This window comes from Garra rufa, chromosome 2 (genome assembly GCF_049309525.1).
Source record: "Garra rufa chromosome 2, GarRuf1.0, whole genome shotgun sequence".
NCBI lineage: Eukaryota > Metazoa > Chordata > Actinopteri > Cypriniformes > Cyprinidae > Garra > Garra rufa.
This window is the reverse complement of record NC_133362.1, coordinates 19532613-19550019: the sequence shown is the minus strand read 5'-3', so window position 1 is coordinate 19550019 and position 17407 is coordinate 19532613. Positions and strand designations below refer to the sequence as shown.

The 17407-nt window shown below is 37.0% G+C and overlaps 1 protein-coding gene across 3 annotated transcripts in view; it reads left to right on the top strand.

Moving 5' to 3' along the window:
- Positions 1-17407, top strand: part of smap1 (small ArfGAP 1) — a 148426-nt gene that overhangs the window by 99741 nt on the left and 31278 nt on the right. For all 3 annotated transcript variants that reach the window (XM_073833838.1, XM_073833837.1, XM_073833836.1), the window contains 2 exons: positions 6346-6424; positions 16045-16172. In XM_073833838.1, coding sequence (XP_073689939.1) covers positions 6346-6424; positions 16045-16172 — 207 coding nt within the window. The remainder of the gene's footprint in view (positions 1-6345; positions 6425-16044; positions 16173-17407) is intronic.

Sequence of the window (17407 nt, the reverse complement as noted above, 5' to 3'; positions counted from 1 at the left end):
TTGCATAAATGTTAAAAACCTATTTTTTGCTTTGCCATTATGGAGTAGGGATTGTAGATTGATGTGGGAAAAAAGTGATTTAAAGTAGTTTAACACAAGGCAGCAACATAACAAAAAGTGGTATGAATAATTTCGCAAAGGCACTGTGTGTGTGTGTGTGTGTGTATATATATATATATATATATATATATATATTAGGGGTGGGCATAGATTAATTTTTTTAATCTAGATTAAATCTTGGAATTAATCTAGATTAATCTAGATTAAAATGGCTAATTTGAATTCTGCTGAAGGCATTCAGAATATGTGTGCTACCCAAATAATGACTAAAAGTAAGTCTTTGAGAATGGATCATAAAGCTCATAAAGCTGTTCTATGATAATTTGTTGATGAAAATAAATTATGTTCAATTAGATGTACTTGTGTTTACTAACTAACTAACAATGAAATTATTTTTTCTACCTATGTGTTTTTTTAACGTCAACACCTACCCAACCCATTACATGTTACACCGTACTTTTATTTTGACAGGTTGCCGTGAAGTTTCTGTGTATACAGTATATGATATGATGCTAGTTTTCTCAAATGAAACGGTAAAAGTGACACTCACAGCAGTTTGGGAGATTGAGTTTATCTGTTCATGTGAGATGAAAATGCCAAAAATTACCAGGAGCGTCACGTGTGTTTCAGTATGCGTGTAGTAAAAGCTCGTCTCCGCAATGCATACATACAGTTAGGCAAACGGAACATATCGGATTCATATTAAAACGGTCTTTTTGCATTTCAGTTTTCACATACACTAGTCCATATCGCGATTTGAATTAAGTGACTGACCAACATTTGATTTATGAATCCAAAAAATGACGAATTTACGTGGCATTTCGCTATAGTAGATTCGGTTTTTATGAATGGAGGACGACGCGACCCCGTCTGTGTTTTGGCGGAGGAGACTTAAACGCGCGACCATATTCTATAGTCTTCGGTATACATCCGCGTTAAACTATCAAGGTGAAAGTCATCATAGCTTGCGTAGTTTAGGCCCAGCTCCCAACCCAAATTTGAGAATAGATTAACGGCGATATTTTTTTTATCGCACGATAAGAGTTTCACGTTAACGCCGATAACGGCCCACCACTAATATATATATTAGCCGAGCTAATATATATATTCATCTTAGTTCCCAATGAGAATATGTATATATTGTTTTTTAACTGAAAATTTGGAACGTGTAAAAATTTACATTCCTCTCAGCCCCTAATAAAAAGAATTTTACTTTTTTTATTTTTTATTTATACTTTTTTAAAAAAGTGTAAAAACTGACATTTCTCTCAGCCCCAAATAAAAATAATTTCTTTCTTTTTTTTTTATGTAATACTTTAAAAAAATGAAATTTCTCTCTGCCCCTAATAAAAATAATTTCACTATTTATTTAATTTTATTTATTTTTTATTTTATTATTATTATTTTTAAATGTAATACTTTTCCAAAAAAAAAGTGTAAAAAATGACATTTCTCTCAGCCCCCAATAACAATATTTTTACTATTTGTTAATTTAAAAAAAAAAAAAATTTGAAAAGTGTAAAAAAGGACATTTCTCTCAGCTCCCAATAAGAATATACACCTCAAATGTTTAAAACATGCAGTCGTGTTCTGAGAAACCATATTCTGCAAAAATCTATGCAAAAAAATTCCCCAGGTTCAGTCTGTTCCTGACCATCCGTCTGCCATCCCTCCTGTAACTCAGAGTTTTCATGTTTTAACTTTATCGAGCTGCAGCGCTGCCCTTGTGCCGCAGGAAGTCCGGACTCGGAGAGAGCGTGTGGATTAACAGCTGATTAAAGTGGAATTTGAATAAAGTAATCAGTGATGTAAGTGCCTGTGCTGATTACGAGCTGAAGACTCCTCAGGCCACCCCAGTTTAGATCCCTGATAAGCACAATGATGAACTATAATTAATGATAAGCATATTAAATGATAACCGAGTCTTGTTTTCTCCCCCCATGGCACAGGCCTCTTCATTCTGCGCATCCACTGGCAGATGTTGCCACGTTTCCATTAACCGCTGGCTGGGGCTTGTGCTGCTTTAATTACTGGAAACTGAATGAGTTTGACTGCTTATCGTGTTCTGTAACAGGGGTTTAATTTATTACGTCAACCTTTAGTTTTTTGGTGAATAAAGCCCATCGCTACTCGGTCAACCAGATTAGAAGTTTGCCACTAATTGTTGTGAAACATTAAATAGGTTTGTATTATAACAGTAGGTAGCCTCATTATTTGTTATTGTGTGTGCCAACGTCAACTGGTCTAACCAGAGCACTTCCGGTAGTTTTTCCTCACCTGTCTTTCTTTTTCACGCTGTGGTTTCACTAATAATTAATGCCTCTGTGGAGTGAGGGCTTTGTCCTGGTCTGTGAGTGTGTAAAGGAAGTGTGCTACAGGAAGTGGCATGTACCCACTCATAAGCTCAAGAACACACTGTACTTTGAGCCGAGAGCTTCCTTCCACTATCATTATTTCTGTGCTGCAGAAGGAGAGCAGAACAACATCTTTTCTTTTCCTCCTCAAAAAAGCAGATACCTTTCTTTCCACATTTCTGTTTTATTTTATCTTCTGATCATTTGTAATCTGGAGTGTGTTACTTAATATTATTGTTTTTATTTTTTCACAGACAAGAAAACTTTATGTGGGTATTATTTTGCTTTACAGTATTTTGTGCTGTATTGTTTTCTGTCTTGTCCTTTTTGTTGGGTCCCTTAAAATATTATACCATTTAAACCATTGTTTTATTTTATTTTATTTCTCACTTTATATTAGTTGGCTCTAACTACTATGTACTTGCATTTAAATTATTTGTTTAATTCTTGGTCTTTCAGCTTCTTCAAAAATAACATAACGGTCCATTAATGAATACTAAATAGGTGACAGACTCATATCTCCCTCTCCAATATTCATAGCTGGAATACATGAAGTTGTGAGTGCCCAGCCAAGTAGGTTCAGCTTTGCATCAGTCCAGAATGAAGTGTAAAACGAGTGTCCCTGTTCATAGCGCCTGAGCGCACAAGAGCTTCTCCCTCTGATCCTGTTTGCATGGCGCGGGCGCGTTGAGTGTGAGGGAATGTGACCCAAATGGAATTATTCTTCCATCAAAGGGAAGTATTCATGAATTAGAAATGACCTTGATTGGAGAGGCCCCAGAGACAGAACGCCACAGTTCAAGCAATTTCACACCCGTTCACTGAACGGCTTTCGAGAGTGATGGAGGCCGTGAGGAAAGGCTGAGAGAGAGGATGAAATGGACTGAAGGAGTATAGAGGTAAAGATTAGATATGTATAAATAAAAGCATAGCATGAAGAAAAAGGATAAAACTTTTGCCTACTCGTCAAATTGTGCATCAGTGTTATTTTCAGTTGAAGTCAAACGTTTGCATACACCTTGCCTTGCAGAATCTGCAAAATGTGAATTATTTTACCAAAATAAGAGGGATCATACAAAATGCATGTTATTTTTTATTTAGTATTGACCTGAATAAGATATTTCACATAAAAGACGTTAACATATAGTCCACTAGAGAAAATAATAGCTGAATTCATAAAAATTACCCCGTTCAAAAGTTTACATACGCTTGATTCTGAATAATGTGTTGTTACCTGAATGATTCACGGCTGGTTTTTTTTGTTTTTTTTTTGTGACTTTTTTTTTTTGTTCATGAGTCCCTTGTTTGTCCTGAACAGTTGAACTGCCTACTGTTCTTTAGAAATATCCTCAGATACCACAAATTCATTGTTTTTTTTAGCATTTTTATGTATTTGAACCATTTCCATCAATGACTGTATGATTTTGAGATCCATTTTTTCACACTGAGGACAACTGAGGGACTCATATGCTCTCTGATGCTTCAGAAGGAAAAACGATGCATTAAGAGCCTGACAATCAGGATAAATATAACTTCTGAGGAACCTCTAAGTATCTTCTGTAGATTCTAAAGGGCAGTACTAAATGAAAAAAAAAAAAGACATTTAGGCAAAAAAAGAAAAAGTACACATCCTCTTTCCGTTCAAAAGTTTCACCCCCTGGGTTGTTTTTCCTTCTAAAGCATCAGTGAGTGTTTGAACCTTCTGTAATAGTTGCATAGTTGTTCTGATGGATCTCAAAATCATACAGTCATTGTTGAAAAGGGTTCAAATACACAAACATGCTGAAAAACCAAATAATTTGTGGGGCCTGAAGGATTTTTCTGAAGAACAGCAGACAGTTTAACTGTTCAGGACATAAAAAGGGACTCATGAACAACTATTACTAAACAAAACCAAAAAAAAAAAAAAGCTGTGGACCATTCAAGTAATTCAGGTAGAATCAAGTGTATGTAAACTTTTAAACATGGTCATTTTTGTGGACTATATGTAAACACCTTTTATGTGAAAGTAGTAAATAAAAAATAGCATGCATTTTGTATGATCCCTCTTATTTTGGTAAAATAATTAACATTTTGCACATTCTGCAAGGTGCATGTAAACTTTTGACTTCAACTGTATAGATTTAGTAAAATGTTGATGTTTAATAATATTTGATGAATTTATTTAAATATTTGATAATGATATCCATTAATATTAGCTCTTATTGTTATATTTTTATCTAACGGTTTCATTATTTTGAGGTTAAATAATTGCACTCCGTTTGTCCTGCTCATCTCATTAATATAAAAGACTTTAGAAATGAAATTAGTTCCTTGAGGCTGAAGGGACCCTTGCTGTGTGGCCCCTGATCTTCCTAAAGTTGACTATCCCTCTGCGATTGTGTGCCATATGCCTTTGTATTTCAGTTTATTTGTCTTGTGAATGTTTTGTTTGTTTGTCTCAGCCTGTCGTGTTTCCATCATCTGAAGCACAAATACATTCTTGAAGGATTTCGTCTTCGAAGTCATCTTCAAAGTGTACGTGTGTCAAAGTCAACAAACAGTAGAGCACCTAAGCCCTCAATTCATACATAATTCAACCAAAGCCAACCATTTTAAGATTACGGATTTCAATCATAGAGGCGAATAAAAGTCGTGCATCTTTTTTTGCGAAGGGCAGCTGCACATCACATTCCGGCCTATGTGTGTCTCTGCTCCTGTGTACAAGAATAAAAAAGGTCACAAGTGAAAGATTTGGCCTTGTACACAAAAGCTGACATGCAAGGCTGGAGAAGCTTTTCACCGCTAAAAGATTAAGATTCAGTTCACTTTAATTCAATTTCCAACCTTTTCTCAAGAGCTTAGGGCCCAATGATGTATAAAACACCCCTCTGATAGCTTTCATAATTCGGGGGCTTGTAAATTTATAAACGATCGATGTAATTTCTCATCAGAAGCTGCCGTTGACGGCTTTAGAATCAGTCAAAGGGTTTTTTCATTAGGCGACTGTTTATTTTTTACCCCACAGTTGAATGGACCCGAGTCTGAAGCTCACCGGAGAGCAGCAAATTCTTTTTCCCATTTAATCCTCTACCCACGATGCACCTGGCTTGACACTTCACCACAAACCCTGCCTGCAGATGCTCATTAGAGCGCTTGTGTCAGTTCTGTCCCGTTTTTCAATCGCTCAAATCCAATCTTTTGCCAAGAACAATTGCGCAATGATGACGTTAAATGACACATCTAGACAAATTCGCATTTATCATTCTCTTTTATTGTGCTAATAAGGCAGATGTCAGACACTGGTGGTTTTATTCAGATTTGACAGTACAGTCTGGCTGGGTTTGTGTTTGTTCCGACTTGTTTTGCCCCTTTTGTCTTCCCAGTTTCCTGAGAAAAACACAAGCCAGTGCTGTCTTCTTGAGTTTGCTTGTGTGTTTGTGTATATATGTGAGTTTGTTTTTTTGTGTAGAATGAGGTTTTAAAAGGCCTCCGTCTGGCTTTGATCCAGGCTTTAACCCAGAGCCCATCGATCGGCCGTTCAGACCGGATTACGGTTCGTCTTCTCAGCCCGAGATGCTTCTTTCTGGCCGTCACAAATCACAGTCCTCAAGAGCGCCTTTGAACTGCATCTCCAAAGTGGCATGGTCAGTCAACACCTGTGAGGTGCAGTCGGGTGTCAGTCAGGCAACGAACAAACAGAGCGAGAGCTATTTCGGCACTGCGTTGCATTATCTATTCATACAATTTGCAGCGCAGGATGTTCAGAGCCGTCAAAGTGCCCGACTAGCAAAGATAAAACCCAGAAGCTGTGTATACATAGCATCTGACGGCTGAACAACATTTGAATCAGAACAACAACTGGTGGCCTATTACGCTGACGCTCGCATCTCAAAAAAGCTTCTCGCTAACACTCTCTCCTTTCTCTCATTTTTGTCTCCCTTCATCTCAGAAAAGAGAGGACAACCAGACAGATTCCAGAATCAGTCCTAAGAAGAGTGCGGAGCCCGCCATCGACCTGTTAGGCCTTGGTAAGACATGAATAATTGATTACTCATCTCATTGCCGATCAGGGAATCTGATACGTCTAAGATAAGCTGGAACTGAAAGACGTCAAGGCCATTTTACACCAAAAAAATATAATTGGTGAGAGATAGTGGAATGGAAGCACAATTTTTGAGCTTAAAGGATTAGTTCACTTTCAGAACAAAAAATTACAGATAATGTACTAGTGTTGGGCGATATGCTCAATTTTCATATCGTCCTATCGCCAGCCTGTGAGATCGCCGATACACGATACTATCATGATAATTTATTTAATAATATGTAAATGTGTCAATATGTAATAAATTCCTTATTCGTTTTGTAAGGGTAGTGCATGTGACTTGTGACACAGTTGTGCGTGTACAGAGCGCTGACGGTAGTTTACTTTCGGTTTCATTGCTATCTTCAGGGAGCAGTAAATGTGCGTGCATGAATGTAAATGAATGTATCTTTCTTTACCCGTCATGTTGCGATAATGTTACCGCTGTATGTCTGATAGTTGTCATCAGTTCATGTTGTAGTTTAGTTCATATAGAATGTGGAGAAGCGATGTGCGTGTAATTCACGTGCATATGTTTAGCGCCATTTTATCGCATCGTAATTCTAGTTAACGCATACAGATGTTACTGAGGTGAATGTTTATGTTTACTATATACAGACGGATTCTGATATATCCTATTTAATTCAGCCTAAACCACATTTTACCACATCTGTTATGCTAATGACTGCCTACACTTAAGTCTATATACACTGTATGATGAATAAATCTCTTACCCATTTTCCACTGCACACATCTGCGGCGCGACGCGGCTACTCTATGCTTGTGTTTATACCGCGGCAACCGACTCTCCGCGCAGCATCGCTGAAGTTAGGCGCCTTTTTGACGGATAATAATAATAATCGTCTTACTATCGTCAAAGCCATCAGCAACAGGCGATATCTCTGACTATCGTCGATATCTCTGACTATCGTCGATATCGTCGAACATTTCATATTCTCTTCATATAATAGATATGTATGGTGCCTCCAAGTTTGAACTTCCAAAATGCAGTTTAAATGCAGATTCAAAGGGCTCTAAACGATCCCAGCCGAGGAAGAAGGGTCTTATCTAGCGAAACAATGTTATTTTTAAACCAATTGACAATTTATATACTTCTTTAACCTCAAATGCTCGTTTTTTTAGTGTCACATTTTCTATTTTATTATTTTTTAAAATGTGATTTTAAATTACATTTAAATCAAATGTGATGACAGCTAAATTTTCAGTGACCATTACTCCAGTTTTCAGTGTCAAATGATGTCACTTTTTCAATTTTAACATATTTTAAAATGTAATTTAAATTTTGCAAAATTTTCAGTGGTCATTACTCCAGTTTTCTTTGTCACATGATTGACCAAATGATGACCAAACTCAAAATAAATATAAATTTTACTGTACATTATAGTGATGTGATGCCAAAATTTAACCGTAGCATTTAAAATGATTGGTCTTAGTTTTTTTGGTCTATTATGCTTATCGAGGATGCATTTATTTGATCAAAATATAGTATAACAGTAATATTATTTTAATTTATTATTTGTTATATGTTATTTCAGAAATATTATTTCAGTTTAAAATAATTGTTTTCCATTTGAATATATTTTAATATGTAATTTTACATTTTAACTTGCATTTAAATTTAAATGTGATGGAAAAGCTGAATTTTCAGTGGCCACTACTCCGGTTTTCAATGTCACATGATGTTTCATTTTCATTTTCAGGTACTCAAAGAACAGTTTCAAGACAATGTTGCTACAAAGCGACATGTTTTAAAGTCTGTGTTAAGGCTAGGATAGTGGAACACACCGACTGTTATTACTGTCTAGATGAAGGTTCAGGGAAGCACACTGCTAGTTCAGTCCTGGCGGTATTGATCAGGCCGGCAACTCGAGCCCTTGAGATGACCAAACACAATTGATGTTATATTACTTTCTGGGAAATGAAAGTTTCTATTTGCTGCCCTGGAGCTTTCCTTTGTCGCTCTGTCTTGTTTTTATCACTCTCTCTCTCTCTTTTTTTTTTTCTCTCATTCGATATTTCTCACTCTCTCAATCTGGATCTGCTACCAAGTTGTCCGTTATGATGATTGAGAGAGACAGAGAGTGGGTGAAAATATATAAATTTCCGCAAATGTGTGTGTCCTAGGCTAGGAGGTTAGAGTGTTTAGATGAATGTCTCCAGCTGGGGGGCAGTAGGGGTCAGTGCTGATGAAGAGAGGCTGGAGATGATGGTGTTGAGATTGAGACATGCGTCTTATTGATGTGTTTTTGCTCAAGGCCCCAGCATCTCTTCTCACCCTTCCATATCAGCAACTGTCTCTAGCACTGTGTTCAGACAACCAATCTTTCTCTCTTTCCATCTATGTGGCTGTTGATTAAAAATTGATCAAATTACTTGCATTATATGCTTGATTAATCAAATGAATCACAGTTAATCAATCTTATATCAGAACATTTGCATTCTGTGTTAAATGTCTATTTAGGCTGTTTACACCTCATGTTAACATCCATCTCAGGAAATTTGTTTTAGAACTGCTGTATTAACATCTGTTTTTCTGCATACTTTTATTCTCATCGCAAATGTATGAAAGATTTAAATCGCTTATTATTATTTTATCATTTAATCTACTTAAACCTTGTCCATTTCTTACAGTCGACTACAAGCTCACATTCAAATCTGCCTCCATCCAATTAACAATCAATGGACAGAATTTCTGCCCTACATTTTTTTCCCTTTTTCATTAAACATTTCAACCGCAAGTGTGGTTTGGAACTCATCACAAAATGTATTGGACCCTATTTACACCTGTGTTTGTCATGACCACTTAAAATCTGGTAGTACCAGGTGTAAATTGGGCCTACAATGCATTTAATCTCATTTAATTTGCATATTTAATGAAAAATAATATAATAGAGTTTTGCTCATCTGCAGTGTGTAATAAGAGTTTCTGCAGAAAAATGAGAAACATTGAGCAGATGTGTTTAAATGTCAGTAATAATTCAGATCAGCACAATTTAGCACCCAGATTTTACATTGGACAAATGTTGTTTGAACATAAATGTGTGTTGGCAGTGCGTGTACACAAACACTCTATAATGATAAAAATCCACCCAGTGCTTTTATAAAAATCCATATAAATCAAAACCCCTTTTTCAAATCAAGCCATTCTCAGCTTCTTGGCTGTGTGATGTCACAAAAACATGCAACAAAACGGCTCGCTCTGAACAGGGCTGATTTCGACAAGGTATAAAGAGTGTTGTTTTACAATACCATTGAGAAATTTTAACCAAAGTGTGTTTTTTCATTAAGACCATAAAGAATCATATCAGCTTGTGGAAAATGGGTATCTGATGACCCATTTAAGGCAGCTATCTACACTGTAAAAAGTTTTCACCAGTTTCAACTTAAAACTTTAAGGCAGCTGCTAAACTTAAGTTTTAAGTTAAATCAACTTAAGTCATTTCAACTCACAAGTTAAATCAACTCATTTTATTTTATTTGAGTTAAAATTACTTGTAGTTTTAAGATGATTTGACTTGAATTTTAAGGCAGCTGCTGAACTTAGGTTTTTAAGTTGAATCTGCTGAAAACTTTTTACAGTGCGGGTTCTAAATGCATTGTGTATTGTGAATGATCAATATAACTTTTTAAGGGAAGCAAAAGATTTCTTTCTGATGACATATTTTCCAATCATACTTCATGCTTTTCCATTCATTTAAACTGAATAAATCCTGCCACTTGTTAAAATTGATTGCATCGCATTCAAATCTGTCTCAGTCCTATCAACAGAAATCAATATATACAGTCGGTAGATAGAACCAGATCTCTGCCTTGCCTTTTTTTTTTTTTTCAATAATCGGGTTCTCTCTGATAATTGTAACCGTATGGAAGAAAAGATCTGTTGCTACATTTTTATTACCCTGCAAAACATTTATGTTACAAAAGTCTTTGTGGAATATAGGGTTTTATTATTTTGGTAATCAATTAATTGGTAGATTATTCTGACTGATTAATTGGGTAATCGTCGATTATTCTGGCAATTAATCTGGTGATCTGGCGATTTATTATTGCGACTAATCAAGTAATCGGACGATTATTCTGGCGATTAATTGCATAATTAATTTTTTTCTGATGATAAAAATAGACCTAAGCGAACAAGAGCCATTAAAATGACTTAAAACACATACATAATAGTAATAAGGCAATAAAAATCAGTTCAAATAAAGTATCAAAAGAAAGTCAGTACTCTACAATAAAGAGGTGGCCGATGACCCGGGGCCAGCGTGAAAGAAGCTCAAGACAGTTGATGAATTTGTCACTGGCCTGATCGAGCCACTGCTGCGTCGTCATGAAAGTTTTATTATTTGTATGTGTTTTTAAGTAAGGAATAATTGACGACGGGCCGTTGAATTCTTAGAAAATAATGCAAATAGTGCATTATTTTGGCAGAATTCAGCGGACGGAAGTCAATTATTCTGCTTGTACTACGGTTACCACACCTCAAGACATCGATCAGATGATAAAACGCTTTTGTGAGTAGGATTAATTTCTTACACGGCTCTTCCAACGCCTTCGTTGCTAATTTCAAAACGTAATTTTGGACCTAGTTATGACACTTGAGCATTTGATAGCAAACTAATGCAGTTAATAATGAAATTTAGACAGACCGACAGAAAGAGAGAGAGGGCGAGATATTAAGCTGGTGGATTACCTCTCTCAAGTCTGTGCGTCTCTCAGAAGTGATTGGCAGCATCGTCTCTACTAATAGTGAAACTTGAAGTTAATTTCCTTCAAGACCCCGCTGTTGTTACCTAGCTTGTGAGAAATATCAAGTAGTTTATAAGTTGTTAATCACCAGAGCACCACTAAAAACATTACCGTGTGTGCGTCTGTAAGGGAGAGAGAGTGGGAGAAATAAAGTATGTGCTTTCCGTACATAATAAAACGTAATATTGTGGCAAATCATGGAAATAATCTGCCGTTGTTATCTAATTGTTTACTGTATTTATTTGTTTGGCCAGTGTCGTTGTGGGTTTTGGTTATTTTGCTGTTTTGGGCTGTAAGGACCTTTGAAATAACTGAAATCGGCCGGCACGGATAGCCTTGTGGGCATCACCCCGACATCAGCAGCAGCACTGTTGCGCTCCGGGCGTCCCGTGTTCAAATCATGACTCGAGGACCTTTCCCGATCCCGACCCCCTATCTCTCTCCCACTTCGCTTTCTGTCATGTCTGATCTGTCCTATCGCAATAAAGGCAAAAATGCCAAAAAAGAAATCTTAAAAAAAAAAAGAAATAACTGAAATCGTGTGGCGAAGTGATATAGACATGTAATGCGGTCAAGTGCTGCCTGGAACTACTTTTGCCATGTGTTTCCCTGAAAATAATGCACACCATTAGAATGTTCATCAGCCAGTCAGACTTAAGCATTCAACGGCTCCGTAGTATAAGCCTTGTTACTTTAACATTTTAAAGCATTCGATCAAGACGCAAAAGACAACTCCATTTAGTACATTTAGTACTAATATGCTGTGTTCTGTGTGTAAAGCGCAATCACAGAGAGATGTGTCAAATACATACAAAAGTATGTCAAAATACCTGTCTTAACAAGTATTTTGTAGCTTTAACAATGATTAATCTATATTTAATTTAAACAGTGGAGTACAGATGCACCGATCGACCGGACATATTTCAACCGATCTCCAGGGCTTGCACAAGAACTGCATGCAGTCATTTTCAAAATGTCATGTCTGTGGAAATATTACAAACTCTTTAAACATCCGTTAACAGAGGCCAGAGATGCTGAAGACAAACGCAAAGAGTAAAAAATACTGTAGCAGGCAAAGCAATATCATGGTTCACAATGCGCAAATTATTGGGGACCTTGGGGTTACAAGTCTGACTCTATAACCATTAGACCACGACTGCCCCACAATAAGCGCCACCTGCTGGCAGAGACTGAATTTACGTTCTTTCAGTCCGTCTGCTGTTTTTGCCTAAAGCATCTTTTAATTTGTAATAAAATAATAATAATAATAAAATAATTTTTGTACAAAGAAATAATGTTTGAACTTTATATTTGTTTTTGCTGTGGTATCGAAATTGGAATCAAGAATTATACAATAAAAAATAATTGGTATGTAAACTGGACGTGAGTCCTCTAATTGAATCAAGGAATCACGACAGCCCTACATTCAACCTGTCCATGTTGACATTTGCCTAATTTGGCTACCTTCCATCAAGTTACATATGAATTTGTTCAAAAAATACTGTAGTTCGACTAGACTCTCAGCCAATTTATCCTTTTCATATCGCTGCATTCTTTTTTTTTTTATTCTTGCATTTACCTTCATTTTTCCTTCCTATTTGTCACCCTCAGAATAGATCTACATCCCGCCACCAGATGAAAACCACTGATTTAGACAGCACGTAAAGACGCTTTTAAAGCATATCAGATGTTTATGCACACATAAAGGCCTTTGAAATAGAGTGCAGTGCTTTCCAGATGCTCCGCTCTTTTGCACATCACACTGTACGCGGCTTCTCTAATTTCCTCTTTCTATTCTCCTTCCAGTCACACCCCCAGCTCATCAAGCATCGCATCTCTCCTCTCCCCTACTCCCGTTGCTATTCGCTTCAGTTATATTACTTTAAGCTCTTTTATTTTCATGGATTTTATCAGTCATAAAGAGATGGCAGCGGCTCCTGACTCTGCGCACTGTAACGTGTGAACACAGGCAGGGCTCTGATGGAGTCTTTGACTTTAATGGAATGAGAGAGTGTGCGTCTGAGCGGCAGGCCGGCGTCGGAGGCGAGCGGGTGCTTTTTTTCCAGCGTTGGCGGAGGCGTGTGCGGAGTGTGATTAGATTTCCTGCTCTCTTGGATGGAGTCGATAGGTAGCGGGAACGGGAAAAGCTAGCTGAGCAGGCGGTGTGGGCTGCTGCCAGATGAAGGCTCCTTTATTTCCCTCTACACAGACAAAGACTCATGCGAGCAGGTTTAGCCTGGCATTGGTCATCACTGCTGAGTCAATGAGTCACAGATGCGTCTGAATTGTTATGTAAAGAGTCTGTACAGCTGCAGTGTCTCTGATATCTGACTTCAGTGGCTCAGAATAAATAAATACAGTTTTGGACACCGCAAACAAATAGCCATTTTTGACTTAAAACCCACTGCTCTGTGAAATAGGTGTCTAAGCAGAGTAATCATAATAAGAATTATGGACAATACATTTTTAACAGGATATGTATTACAGTGTGTTACCATTTAAAGGGATAGTTCACCCAAAAATGAAAATTCTATAATTAATTACCTCATGTTGTTCCAAACTTCCAAGACCTCGTTCTTCTTCAGAACACAAATTAAGATATTTTTAATGAAATTCGAGAGCTTTCTGACCCTGCATAGACAGCGACGCAACTGTCACATTCAAGGCCCAGAAAGGTAGTAAAGACATTGTTAAAATTGTCCATGTGGCGTCAGTGGTTTAACTGTGATGTTAAGAAGCTACAAGAACAATTTTTGTGCACCAAGAAAACAAATATAATGACTATTCAATAGGGATATAACAGTTTTATCAATATCGTTATATCGATATTATCGTGGTCACATGGCGATATGAAACGATGGGTCTTCCTGGGCAAAAAATTTAGTTTTTAAAATGTATTTAAACTTCTTATTCTAAAGTTGTGCTGGACCATTATGCTTTGGCACAGTATCTGTCAAATGAACTAAAACTGAAAGCATATTACTTACTCCCTTCATCAAGTCTGTTTTTGCTGCGCATTTCAAACGTAGTGCGCTCTTTGTTCAAGCGATCAGCTTGTGATCTGCTGTTTTTCGCACCTCAGAACAGCTCAGTTCACAGAAAATGCAGTGAACTCGTTTATTGCATGTGCTTTGAGTTTAGTGCATATGTGAGTACGCAATGGCCACCAGTTATGCTTTATTTTCGTGGCAGATAAGTACAGCATTTCACTTGATTTGTGTTGAGACCCGTTTTTGTAAGCCTGTTTTCACTGACGCTCGAGTTTTCCATCAAAATAAAAGCTGTACTGTGGTTTCTGTCAAAATAAAAGCTTAAAAGTGCAGTATGCATTACAGTTTAAATGTGTACCGTTACTGCAGTTTAAATTCAAAATATCTCTTTCACTGTAATGTAAAGCAAAAATAATATACATATGAAATATTCATTTTCATTTATTTTACAGTGCAATTCTTTTACAACGTATGGCTATTACTGTTAAAATGAACTAAAATTAGATTTAACGGAGTTCACGTCAACGAAAGAGATAAGCGCTTCATTTTATGCATTATCAGCTAATTTCAAGATCAAAGACCACAACAGGAGAGAGTGCGGCATCAGCACTGGAAAGATGTTAGTTTCACTACTTTTAATGAAGATGATTGTATGTTGAGCATCTGTGGCTTACTTTTAGTTTAATTTGTGGCAGTTTGCATATCGGCTTGTTAAAGAGATACTTAGCTGCTCATCCACTGCAATGCTTGTTGCATTAGCGCTGTCAAATCTAACTATAGCATGCCATATAGCCTATAAAATGCTCTCACATGGTTATTATTTTGATACCCATTTTCCACAAGTTCATATGTTTCTTTAGGGTCTTAATGAAGAGTCTATAATATACTTCGGTTAAAATTTCTTAATAGTAGTGTAAAAAAAAACTTTTACCTTGTCAAAATCAGCTCTGCAAAAAATCTACTCATTTTATTGCATGGTCCCTTTAAATGCAAATAAGCTTTGCTCGCCCCGCCCCTGTCTGCCTGTGGTTATGAGCTGTAATGTTTACTTTAGCCGCATTTAGCCACGTTGTTTAGCCACATTTAGCGGCGAAACTTGCCAACAAGCACATTATTAAGAAAGGCCATTTGCAACGATGCATAAAAAACCCTTATACTCACTTCTGCTGTGGGTGAAGCTGTATCAGGAATGATTCGCACGAACATAGACGCATATGTAGAATCTGCGCTTTCCTTTTAAAAACAAAAGTAACGTTATCCTCTGCCTCTTCGGCAGCTCAGATGACGACTGCTATGTTCATTATTACATCGCAATATTACAAGCATTTCAGAGGGCATTTACACCTGGTCTTTTTACAAAAAATTCGCTTTTTGAAAAGAAAATGCATGAAGTGACCAGGTGTAAACAGGCCCTGTGTATCATAATTGAAATCTACAAATGCAAATAGGTAGTGTTATAAAATAAATATGAATGAAATTAAGTGTGGATAGAAGACAAAACATCAACAAGTCTAAATAAAAGCGTGTTATGGAAGCAAAATAGGCTAAAATCTTCATATTGACCAGTGCATAAAAAATGGTTCTCTTTGTGTCTTGTTTTCTTTAAAGTGTGCTTTTGTAGTGGTCTTTAAAACTGTTGACACAGTTTTATATGTTATGTGAGGCAATGATATATGTACATATTTAAGTGTGACTCTAAATGCTCCCTGGTCACTGTGTTTGTGTAACTTTCCACAGTGACTGTTACTCTATATAATGCATTTGACACTTTGTCCATATTTGTAGTAACATTCGGTTCTCTCTTGCTCAGATGCACCCACAGCCAGCTCTGCCAGCAGTGGGGCAGGAACAAGCAGTGCAGCTCCAATCAGTGACGACTTAGACATCTTTGGACCAATGGTATCCAACCCTCTGCCCTCAAACACCAACACAAACCAGGTACATGAGTCCACTAATGCAAACATCAATAGCTAATTGCGCGTGTGTGTGTGTGTGTGTGTGTGTGTGTGTGTACCTGGTATTCATCACGTTGTGGGGACCAAATGTCCCCACAAGGATAGGAATACCAGTAGATTTTGACCTTGTGGGGACATTTCTTAGGTCCCCATGAGGAAACAGGCTTATAAATCATGCACAATGAGTTTTTTTGATGAAGTAAAAGTGTGCACAATCTCCTGTGAGGGCTAGGTTTAGGTGTAGGGTAGGTGTAGGGCGATCGAAAGTACGGTTTGTACAGTATAAAAACCATTACGCCTATGGAATGTCCCCATAAAACATGTAAACCCAACATGTGTGTGTGTGTGTGTGTGTGTGTGTGCTTAACTTAAAACACCTGTTCTATCCTGTTGTCATGTCAGTCACACCATTTTCTCAGCGCTGGGTAGATGACAACCATTGACAGCAGTGTCCTACAGTGTGACATGCTATATGTTTTTTTTCTGTTAAATTAGAGATATTATGCTCTTGTTCGAAAATTAATTTTTTATTTTCATTTGTTTAAATATTGTTTTTGTTTCAAATAATTGCAACTCTTTTGTACTTCTAATTATTGAACATTCCTGGAAAAAAGTGTTAGAATTTAAAAAGTTATTTTGTCACAGTGTGGAAGTATTTATGTAGCTGCAAGTAAACTGGAAGTATTTACAGTATTTGAAATGGTTAAAAAAAGACCTAAATATAAATTTGTGTTATATATTTATATTTATTTTAACCTGATATGATAAAAAAAGAAGTCAGTGCTATGTCAGCAACCCACAAACCACCTTAACTCTTTTGGTAATTTATCATGGCATGTGGTGGCTGACGCTAAGCAGACCTTCATACATGTAGACCAGCGCGCCTCATTTGTAAGGTAATGGAGGTACGAGTTAAACAAGAAGCATTATTTTTCTTAGGTCACGAAACATGTGTCTGTTCCTGCCTGCCCTCATTCAGTCTAAAATCAACTGACTAAGAGAGACAAAGAAAAGGTCAAACCCAATTGTTTTAATTTCCTCCACAAACAACATGATTGCATTTTGCCTGTCTAGTTGCGGCTGACAGAATTGATTTGCAGGGTCTCCCTGGCCAAAGGATGCAGCATGAATAATGAGGGATATTAGCATTTATTACGGCCCTTCACTGAGGAGAGTGAAGAGGAGAGATGTTTAATAATGTCAAGAGAAGAGAGGGAT